This window comes from Onthophagus taurus, chromosome 2 (assembly GCF_036711975.1).
Source record: "Onthophagus taurus isolate NC chromosome 2, IU_Otau_3.0, whole genome shotgun sequence".
In the NCBI taxonomy this organism is placed as follows: domain Eukaryota; kingdom Metazoa; phylum Arthropoda; class Insecta; order Coleoptera; family Scarabaeidae; genus Onthophagus; species Onthophagus taurus.
In genome coordinates, this window is record NC_091967.1 from 18,183,847 (window position 1) to 18,196,078 (window position 12,232).

General features: G+C 36.0%; 1 protein-coding gene across 2 annotated transcripts in view; it reads right to left on the reverse strand.

Annotated features, from left to right (window-relative positions):
- The window catches only part of LOC111413487 (hemicentin protein echinoid), a 114,429-nt gene that overhangs the window by 50,502 nt on the left and 51,695 nt on the right, over positions 1-12,232 (reverse strand). For both annotated transcript variants that reach the window (XM_071194417.1, XM_071194418.1), the window contains exon 2: positions 3,530-3,710. In XM_071194417.1, coding sequence (XP_071050518.1) covers positions 3,530-3,710 — 181 coding nt within the window. The remainder of the gene's footprint in view (positions 1-3,529; positions 3,711-12,232) is intronic.

The window sequence follows — 12,232 nt, forward strand, 5'->3', positions numbered from 1 at the left end:
ACACACGGCTCGCTCTCTTTCCTGAACGTGACCGTTTTCGCCTCCCTTTTCTCGCTCCCTCCTCGAACACCCGAAAAATATTGAATTGTCAGCTGCAGATAAATCAAGTTTCGCTTGAGGAGATGGTGAGTGCTCTGGCAGACCGACTTTCGGGTAAATATTGTCGGTTCTAGATGAAATTACTACGATATTGAAAAATTCTGATATTCAAAATATTAGTTTTGAATTAAATTAACTTTTTTTACGTCTTTAACAACCAAGTTATTGAATACACGTCTTGGATGGACACTACGGTATTGTGCTTACCAATTATTTTAGCATCCTTTATAACTATGATAATCCTTACAGGGTATCGTATAAAATCTACGTCGACGACTATGTCTTGCGATCATTATATACATATTAAGGACAGACTGTGTGTTAGCTTCAAAGCCTCAGACTAGAAAGGGTCGTTTTCATGTCCGTCGTCCATCCGGTCATTGTATTACCATCACGTCTTCGGCAACAAAGGCGCGCGTAGACGTGAGCTCAAAGTGTGTTTTGTAGACACGACGATGAAAATAGGAAGACGACGAAGGAAACAAGGAGAAGGGGTATCTAAAGAAAACTCGCACTAAAAAATCGAAACGTCTCGGCGACTTTTTACAGACACGCCCATCATATCACCAAAACCTTTCTCCTATCACTAGAAAATAAAGACACTTCCCGAGAAAGAGGAAGCTGAGGGTTGCACGATGTTTTATTTATCAAGTCAAAGCACGTATCCGCCACTGTTTGAAACTTATAGTGGTTTATTTATTGTTTACTGAATCTTAAAAGAATTTTTGACATCATTGTTTTGGCAAAAACAGTCTTTAGAAATAAAGAAGAAAGAAAAAAATTAGACAATAAAAACATCTGTATCATTTTGCATTTTGAAAAATGGAAAATAGCCACTATGTCACACGATATAGGGGAGCAATGTACTCATAACACTATGTCAAACAGAAACGTAGTCGGGTATTGTTTTGAGAGTGCGTTTATAAAACCGTTGTTGTTCGGCCATAAAATACAACGCTAGCTGAATTTTTGGGGCAGCAAAAAGGATTTTGAATCCGTACAAAAAAAAATTTCCTGTGCGTTTAGCTAATAATTATCTGCGAGGTTACACCAAACGACTTGGCGGTAGCAATAAAATTTAATATCTAATTCCGGTTGCGCACGGAATAGGAAGATAAATGCAAATGCACGATTGCTATTCACTCTCAGTAGTAGGGAGACGAGAGTAATTTGACGTTTTAATTCATTGCAGGTTCGCCCCATACTCTGCTGAATCAAGCCCCCGTCGCGACGCTTTGAGCGTTATCCACGAATATTTCCTACTACGGTTTCCGCATTTTCCTAATTATCCGTTGATTCAATTTGCATATTTTTAATTCCGTGTTTTCTATCTCCACACCAGCATTCGTCTTTTTAGGGCAAATTTTCAATTCAACCCATCAATTAAATAAGACATACAATAGATTCTTAATGTGCATTGTGCATAAAAAGCGACAAGGAAAAGAATTTGAAACCGCATTCGCTATTCAGGAAAATGTGTATCAATCTATATGATATATTGTCGACGGTTAGTTACAATATGCAGAACACCAAAAGCAGGATGTCAGATTTAAATCATACCGTGGCCTAGTTTACTTGAGATTTATATTTAATTTTCTCGAAAAGGCAACGAATGAGCGTCATAAAACTAGTTGATATATTCGTACATATAAAACCTCTTCGGTCTGATGGTTTATAAAATAATAAAACAGATTCTTGCAGTAAACTTACGACAATTTTTGTTATAATATAAAAGTTCGGTTTACGGCACCAAAACTAAAACTATTTACTGAGATTTTATATTTGTGTCAAATGTTGATTGGTATTATGTATATATATGTATACATAGAAAAGTGACAAGAATCAATAATTTAAAATTAAACGAAATAACTGGAATTCGTTGTTGATCTGTTCCTGTCGTCCAGGGATCCATTTTCTACGTTATTTATGACCCTATCCATTCGTGCAAACCTCGTATCGTGCTAACAATTTATCAATTCGTGACGTTATTGTATATTAACAGGTTGAACATTGATGATGAACAACAGTTCAATGTTTCAAGTTTTAAAACGCATGTTCTATAAATTGAGCTTATAAGTAATAAATGATAAAACTATCTTTGGTATCGTCAAGTACCATAATTTTAATCAAAATTTTTACATCGAATAAGATCAATCCATCGAAGAACTCAACCAAAATTTATGGAACCTATAAATTAATTTGGAAAAAACTATTTTGAGATTTCCAGAGAATATTTAATACATGATGCAATTGGTCATATTTTGCTATATCAATATCCAGTAAGACTGAAAAATATTCTTTAACAAATGTTGCAAAAAGTTGGAAAATACAACCACTAGGCTTGTTATCTTGAGTGGAGTGTATTAGAGGATTAAATATTGAGGATGCGCAATTTATTATAAGATATTACTGCATTAATTGAGTTTACTACTCTCTATTTGTAGTATGCCGATAGCTGAAAGTTCCACAAACATAATTGGATTTTCAGACTTTTTGTAGATGGGGTTTATATATGACTCCTTGATCTTATTAAATTCGTTTCCTTCGTTGCACTATCTGCAGAAAATAGGCAGAGTTCCCTGGAAGGCTTTTAAAATCCTGAAAACCTTTGGCTATTATGACAATTAATTTGGCATATGCCAGTGACCTGGTCAATTAACAATTAAACCAATGTGTATTCTGATTATCATTTCTCTAATGAAATACCACTACCACAACTTTATAGTACAACTTTGTATGAGATTTCTGCTAAATTTCCAACGACTTTAAATTTTATGGAAGTACTTTTAAATTTTAATCAAAAGTGTTTTATTACTGGATAAGAAAAATATAAAGGTCAAGATATTTCAAGACAAACTTTCATTTAAGTAGTTGTTTACATTAAATATTTCTTTCAGCGGAGATAAAATCTGTTCTGTTGAACAAACACCAATTACCACCATAGAAAGTCTAACTATTGATCTGCATCATTAGCGGCATAATTGGAATGTAACTATGAAGAAATATAAAGCGATACAAAGACCCTTACTATTTCAAAAACATTTCTAGAAAATAAAAAAGTGGTTCCACAACAAATTTAAGGATGAAGTAGCTGAAACGAAGATATTTAAACAGAATGTGTAAAAAATATATTTATAGCAATTTGTAATAAAAACCTTAAGAAGAGTCTCTGTTACAATTAAAGCTATTAAATTGATTTGTACATCTGAAAATAGGACCCTTACATCCTAACACTATAGTGGCTTTAACAATGTATTGTGCCATTCCAACGGGTGTGGCTAAAGGTGAACGACCATTTAGGATTTTTTCGCGAATAAAAATGCATTGTATCAGAATCGACTTAGCATAGAGTACGGACCCTTTCAATTGATAGACTTGATAGATTTCGAGTTTAAATTTTAAATAAGTATTTAAAATAAAATCTACTTACTTGTAATTGTTGTCCAAAGGAACTTTTCCAATGGCAGCATTATCATGAGTTTGTTTATTGCTTCTAACCCAGTAGTAAGTGAGCTCCCCAGTTGCCGTTTTCGGAGAAAATCTGCATTCTAGCGTGACATCTTCGCCCTCCCTGGTGTCTTTTACATCCTCAGCGCCGACGAAGAGGAGATCTGCAACACAAAATTCAAATAAGCGTTAAGCGGGCGTGAGAAAAGTTAAGGGAAGGAAGCGCAAAGCTCCTGGTAACGTTAGTCTACGGGCAAACCGGGAATAGTTTTCCATTTGAAGCCAGGACCGGACTACTCCTTTCCGGAGCCCTCGGAGATATTTTCAGAAGCATTTAATGAATTTACGGGCCACCAGTGCGAGTCTCCGTCCACTACGGAATTACTTAAATTGAATTTAGTGTGGAAACTACCGCACGGTTCTGCTACAAAGTGCTAGCAATTCGACTAGTATAACATCAGAGATCACTCTGTGGACGTGTTCAATTAGATAGGGTTCGAGAATCAATTGTAATGTAAGATTGAAATGGTAAGAGAACGATATATTCAAGAATAGTTAGAAATTCTATCTACGTTTATGAATATTCATTATTTGCTCTGCATGTTGGAGTAAATATAATGTCGTAACGTTCGTCATCGTGATTAAACGGAAACCAGCGCTAGAAATGCAATTTCCAACTATTGCTCAATAAACGACCTCCATTCGTCGAAGGAGCTGTCGCTATTGCGGTTTAGAGAATGATTGTTCATAGTCCATTGCAGTACGATGGCAGTCAATTTGCGGTCACCGTAGCTTAATGATAAACACACGTCGATCGAATGAACAAATTAATACCATTTTCTCGATGATATAGACTAAGTAAACTGTATTAAAAGACATGATATCCGCAGCAAATATTCATTTACAATCGCGTGATCATAAATGTGATAAGAAGGGGAAAGGAAAATTTATCGAGAATGAGGCTAATAAATAAAGAAAACGCGAAAATAATTATTCCGCGTCGAAAGTTGGTGGGAGTAAAATCCGAAGTTTTTCAATTTCGCCGCTTGGAACTTTTCGCTACTTTCTTCTCCACTGGTTGTTTTTCATTGAGGCGAATTATAATTTATAACACGTCGAACTTTTTTTTACTAATCATTTTGCCGTTTCCGTATACAACAAATCTTTACGTCTTAATAACTTTCTACATTGATTTATGTATTTGAAACAGAGATGAAAAACTTGTTTAGATTAACATCAAAATACTATTTTATATCACCATATGGATCTAGGTCATAAAAAACTCGAGGGCAACTCCGCCCTACCAACGTCGGTAAAGCGCTTAACATTAATCTCTGTTTATGACTAGTAGTTTATTAGTACCGTTAATTCTGCAGAAGTAATTATGCATCCAGTAAACGTGGCAGCAATCTACTTCAGTACATTTCCTGACCCAGCAAGGGTACAATTTATATCTTGTATATATCTGCCTGAATGTGTAGACATGAGATCATCATTACATATAGAACTTATTTAGTCTGTATCCATAGAGTATGAGTCATTTTATCCTATGTATATGAGGACAAGTTTGCACATAATAAAAACATTCCTTGAACTTGAATCGTAGCCAAAATAGCATCCACCTATTTTCTGCCGCCTTGCATTCTAATTTAACCTGTTGAAAGGCGAAGCTGACTTTAAATTTACATATCACAACGATGAAGGATAATAATTATAATATAGCAAAATCTCGATGTAACGGACTAATACGGGGAAGAAAGTGTGCGTTATAGCTAAAAGTCTGGTATATGAAAAACTTTAATTTGTAATCGAAGAAATTGTAATAAGAAATTTGTAATCGTTCTATATCTATCTAGCGCTGAATAACAATTAAAACTAGAGCTAGAACTAGAATTAACACTAGACCTAGAAACATTCGGGTTTAGCCTTGCGTCTCTTAAGACGACTAAACCTGAATGTTTCTAGTTCTAGGTCTTTTGTTAATTCTACTTTACGTTATATCTGAATTCCGTTCTAACGAGATTTTACTATAGCATAAATTAAAATCTAAAATAGATAGAAGTGAAATAAGATTTGTATTTCAGCGACAAACCTTTATTAAAGTTTCCTTAGTAATACAACGTTACAGAAATTGTAAAGTTTCATTCTCTCTTCGAGCGCTAGCTTTTACACCCTTGGAAGGGCCCCCTTAGAATTGAAACGGAGCAGATGTAGATTTTAAATACCATTCGTAACTTCCTCCGAAACGGATATGCTTCTTAGTTCGCATGTGTATCGTTGGCCTAGATGGTGCACACCATATGTATGATAAAATTGAGAATAAGTCGTGACGAAAAAAGATTCTGACGTCAGTCAGAAGTGTACAACTTTACTGGTCGACCACTAATTGCCGAGACGAATATCAAAAGAAATGGGTTAAAAATACACTCGGGTTAATGTGCAGGGTGGAAAAAGGAGACTCGAATTCTAATGATACTTATTCTCTGTCCTTCTCGGCTCCTGTTCTCGACACAATTCTTTGTGTGGTTATTTAAAAGGGGAACTCGCTTATCACGAGAATAGAATAGAATATCACGTCATATGGTTCGAATACATCCATCTAATTACGTAGATGAAGAATAGATACGGTCATAAACTTATTATTTAAATAATTACACTTAAATGGTCTTTTGATTGGTAGGTACGATGTATTTTAGAGAGGAATATTTGATAAAACTACTTACTAAACGAATAATGTGTAAAATTTTCTACCTGAAATTCGATGACGGTGGAGGAAAACTACTTTGAAGGAACGAACAGCTTGCGAAGGGTAGTAACAGCTGCGTAGCGAGAATCCGAGATTAGAAATTCGATACGCCGTAGTGAATAGCATCATTCTACTTAAAACCCGTAAACCTAGGTATTTTACCTACCTCATAAAAAAGGTTAACTAGTGAAGCGAAAAGTTTTATAGTTAAAACTTTGAATCTGGTTTAAGATTTAAAAAAGGTTACCGGCGAGACGATAGCAACAAACCGCCCAGCAACAAACTTTTTCCTTTATATTTCCACCTAGTTCTAGGGCCCATATCTTTGTTATTTAGAAAGATAGCGAAAAACTAAGCACACGGTTGGAAAGCTTGGTCTTTTCTCTTTCTTAAACCGAGTTTTCGTCCGCCGATATGTTGATAATAAGAGCAAGAAAAAATAAAAAACGTCGCGCTGCATTCAATTTACCTTAAAATTACCAAACTTTATGGCCTTGTGCAGGCGTTACCAGATGGAAATTCAATAAATGGTTTACATATTCGGAAAGAGCTGACCTTGGACTATCTTATTCCGAGTTTTCGTCCGTCAATATTCGTCGGCGTCTGTAAAAAAAACGGTCCTGAAAAGGAGCCTACAGTTGGCAACAAACATTACTTTTGTATTTCCATCTATGTACTTTTCGGACGGATATCTTTGTTATTTATAATGCTAGCGGAAAACTAAGCACACGGTTGGAAAGCTTGGTCGTTTCTCTATCTTAAACCGAGTTTTCGTCCGCCGATATGTTGATAATGAGAGCAAGAAAAAATAAGAAACGTCGCGCTGCCACGAATTTTTGCCGCGGCTAAACCACGCTTGGGTCAATAACTCTTTTATATGACGGGGAGAAAACTCTAGAACTATATTCATCTTATGGGAAATTTTCTGCTCTTTTCAACGGTATATAACACATCTCAATCACACGTTTGCACAATCGTTTATCAGCCCAGCAACAAACTTTTCCCTAGTATTTCCGTCTACTTTTCGGGCCAATATTTTGGTTATCTAGAAAGATAGCGAAAAACTAAGCACACGGTTGGAAAGCTTGGTCGTTTCTCTATCCTAAACCGAGTTTTCGTCCGCCGATATGTTGATAATAAGAGCAAGAAAAAATAAGAAACGTCGCGCTGCATTCAATTTACCTCAAAATTACCAAATTTTCTGCTCTTTCCAACGGTGTCCGACGCACTTCGCTTACGCGTTTGCATACGCGTTTTTCAAATTGATGAACTGAGTTAAAATGCAAAGTTGGTAACGTTACCAGATTCAAAACCATCAAAACACAATTCAACAATTCGAGTCTAAAATCACTCAAATTCTTCCAGATTCTGATAAAATAGGTGTAACATGAAATAATCTTTCCTTTTTGAACAGTTTCACATGTTTCTAAACGTAAAACTAAAACTAGAACTAACACTAGCACTATCACTAGAACTAACACTAGACCTAGAACTAGAAACTTTCGGGTTCGCTTCCAACTTGTTTTCTGAAGAAGGTTGCAACATGGCACCCGAAACGTCAAAAATTTTTTCAAAAAACGCACGGCTCAACCCGAAAGTTTCTAGTTCTAGGTCTAGTGTTAGTTGTAGTGATAGTGCTAGTGTTAGTTTTATTAACACCGGCCGTGAAACCCTTCGTACTTATATGTTTTTAAACGGTTTTAAATAAATTAATAGTGAATGAAAAATTATCTGTCAACATGAAATGAAGTTAGGATTCTCTCTCAGGTAAAACTTTGTTCCAATTTTTCCTTCATCATATAAGAAAGTTAGGTTAAGAAATGATTGCGTTCTGCTACCTGTAGGTTGTCTTTCAGGTGCGTTTTTTTTACAGACGCTGGCAGATATTGACGGCGTCTGTAAATGAAAATTCGAAATAAGACAGGCCAAGGTTAGCTCTTTTCGAATATGTAAACCATTTGTTGAATTTCCTTCTAATAAGGGCTGCAAATTTTTCGCTATTTTTCTAGATAACGAAAATATTGGACCGAAAAGTAGACGGAAATACAAGGGGAAAGTTTGTTGCTGGGCTGAAAAACGATTGTGCAAACGTGTGATTGAGATGTGTTATATACCGTTGAAAAGAGCAGAAAATTTCCCATAAGATGAATATAGTTCTAGAGTTTTCTCCACGTCATATAAGAGAGTTATTCACCTAAGCGTGGTTTAGCCGCGGCAAAAATTCGTGGCAGCGCGACGTTTCTTATTTTTTTTTGCTCTCATTATCGACATATCGGCGGAGGAAAATAGCGGTTTAAGATAGAGAAATGACCAAGCTTTCCAACCGTGTGCTTAGTTTTTCGCTAGCGTTATAAATAACAAAGATATCCGTCCGAAAAGTACATAGATGGAAATACAAAAGTAAAGTTTGTTGCCAACTGTAGGCTCCTTTTCAGGGGCGTTTTTTTGACAGACGCTGACAGATATTGACGGACGAAAACTCGGAATAAGATAGTCCAAGGTCAGCTATTTACGAATATGTAAACCATTTATTAAATTTCCATCTGGTAACGGCTGCACAAGGCCGTGAAGTTTGGTAATTTTGAGGTACATTGAATGCAGCGCGACTTTCCTAATTTTTTTCGCGCTCTCATTATCAACATATCGGCGGACGAAAACTCGGTTTAGGATAGAGAAAAGACCAAGCTTTCCAACCGTGTGCTTAGTTTTTCGCTAGCGTTATAAGTAACAAAGATATCCGTCCGAAAAGTAGATGGAAATACAAAGGTAAAGTTTGTTGCCAACTGTAGACTCTTTTTCAGGAGCGTTTTTTTTACAGACGCTGACAGATATGGACGGACGAAAACTCGGAATAAGATAGTCCAAGGTCAGCTCTTTCCGAATATGTAAACCATTTATTAAATTTTTGTCTGGTAACGGCTGCACAAGGCCGTGAAGTTTGGTAATTTTAAGGTAAATTGAATGCAGCGCGACGTTTCTTATTTTTTCTTGCTCTTATTATCAACATATCGGCGGACGAAAACTCGGTTTAAGATAGAGAAAAGACCAAGCTTTCCAACCGTGTGCTTAGTTTTTCGCTATGTTTCTAAATAACAAAGATATGGGCCCTAGAAGTAGGTGGAAATATAAAGGAAAAAGTTTGTTGCTGGGCAGTTTGTTGCTATCGTCTCGCCGGTAAAAAGGTTCTAATACCTACTCTATAAAAAGCACAATCTCTTTCTTCTTCTCCGACATAATTTTACTTTACTGTGTATGTATTATGTATATACCATGTGTGATATAAGCGCAAAAAAGTATATACATAACTTGATATTCTAAGGTTTCCCGGCTTATTGATGGAATACTGAAAAGCCTTCTAAACCCAGGTGAACACATCAAGGTTATAAGAAATAAAAATGAAAAAATAAAGGAAAGAATCGAACGACCTGACGTGACATCCAGACATCCCACATTCTCTACGTCGTCACGTAGAAAAATAACGACGTGCATAAAATCAAAGAATTTAGTATCCTTCATGGCGGCGTCTTCTCCTGCGAATGCCAGGAAATTAAAGTCTCATCGTCCGGGGAGAATAACAATAGAGGAAGCGCATTCGCAGAGAGGAGCAACACTTTTAGCTCTTTTCTGCGGCGACAACAATTTATGCGTGTGTCTTTTCGTCCGAGTCGTTTGTATTCTTCGTGTTTCCCACACGAAACATATTATTATTCTTTAATTCCAATAGCCGCGAGGACGTGATTCCTACACGCATCTCTTGGAAAACTTACGACGGCTACAGCGCCACCTATACTCATCGTCCTGTACGTGTGTTTCCCTCCACGTTACAATCCATAGTTAAACAGAAACGGCTTTAGAAGTTATTAAAAATTCTTTTTTTGAAAATGTGATTTCAAATAAAGTTTAAGTAGGAAGAAAGTGTTTTATTCAATTTTGTTTGTCTTGATATATTAAAATAAGCTGAAACTGGGCAAAAAGACTTTATTCGTTTCGCTTTAAATAATTCTCTTTATCCTTAAGACGGTCCTGCTGTGAAGTGAAATCTGATAGCGTCTCTACCTGTGCTCCTTCCTCTCTTCTCTTTGCGCTTGTCGACGTCCTTCGTGACTATTGAATTCTTTGGAATTGCAGCCTTACAAAGGATTACGGTCTCCGTGTACACATATTCGCTTATCGCTTGTATCTTTCTATCTTTTTCTCACTACTTCTTTAAATTCGCCGTCTTCGTCTTCATCTCCGTCACCGTCTTCGTCTTCGTCTCCGTCTGGCAGCCTCCGTCTTACCGTTACCGGAGATTATGGGTCATAAAACCTTTTACAGCCTTGTTTTTAGTGTATAACTATAATTTTTATTTCTATCCAATACTTGTATTGGCGATAGTAATAAAAAAGTTTTCTTGTCCCGTCTTCGTTTAGTATGTTGACGAAATCAACCAACGTTTGTAGTTTATACTTTAAGTTACTATACTTTTCGTTAATGAGAATAGATTAGTTCAAGTTCTATTTCTAGAGGATATAAATTTGGATCAAAAAAAAAAAAAACTTTTACTCTCGTGTACTATTTCCAGAGTTTTATTTTAGTCTACAGTCTGTAGAATTAAGAATAGACTCATACATGAAATAATATATACAGTTAAACCTCGATATAACGGACAAAATAGATAGAATACAACTCGGAGAATATCCCGAGTTGTCTATATGATGTATAAATCAAGGACGGCAGTTCTAGTTTTAATTGTTATTTAGTGCTGGATTGTTGTATATTTTTATTGAACTAAAAGTAGAACTAACACTAAATCTAGAACTAGAAACATTCAGGTTTAGCCGTACGTCTCATAAGATGGCTAAACCCGAATGTTTCTAGTTCTAGATCTAGTGTTAGTTTTAATACTATGTGTTAGTTCTAGTTTTAGTTGTTATTCAGCGTTAAATTACTGTAAGTAGTTATTTAGTAGCTAATCTAGCCTTCTGTTGGCAGTATTTAGTCTTCTACCAATAATATATAGTCTTCTGCCAGCAGTATATGGTCTGCTGTAAGTAGCACTTATTCATTCATTAGCAGATCTAGTCTTCTGCCAGCAGTATATACACTCAGGTGCAAAAAAAAACACAACAAGCTAATATTTGGTAAAGTTTGAAATATGATCACTTTTTTATTTTTCCTTCAATTTTCATGATTTTTTCAGCAAACTGTAGATAAAAATGTCGAATTTCATGTTCACTATCCAGCCTTTTGTTGGTCATTAAGTCGGTGTACAGGGTTAATTGAAACGTCGTTCTAGGATCCTAATTTTAAAACACCCTGTGGAATAATTTGATGGTTTGAGTTTTCCACATAATAATGTGGAAAAAGAGAAAAAATTAAAAAGACAGAAAACAAGAAAATTTATTTATACAAAATAATTCAATTCTAACCTAAAGCGTAACCCTATATACCACTTTTTACAAGACATTTATATTAGTATATTGTGTTACGACCTCTAGCTCTTATCACAGCTTCCATACGTCGATTCATGCTGTCGATAACGTTACAAATGGACTGCTGTATAATGTTTTGCCATTCTTCTTGAAGAACTATTCGCAGTTCATGTACAGAAGCTGGAGCTACTTCGCGGTCTCTCACCCGCCTATCAAGCATATCCCACATGCTCGATGGGATTTAGATCGGACGAACATGCTGGCCAGTTCATTTTATTAATACCCACTTCATTGAGGTATTTGTAACACACATGGCTGTATGAGGCCGTGCATTATCCTGCATTCGGATAAAATCATCGCCTATAAACTCACTAAAGGGTTGCACGTAATTAACCAATATTTCCTCGATATATCGGTGGGCAGTTAATGATCCATCGATGATGACCAAATCAGTGCAGGCTTCCCGGCTTATACCTGCCCACACCATTACTGAACCACCTCCATAGCTCAGACGGAGGCTGAATGT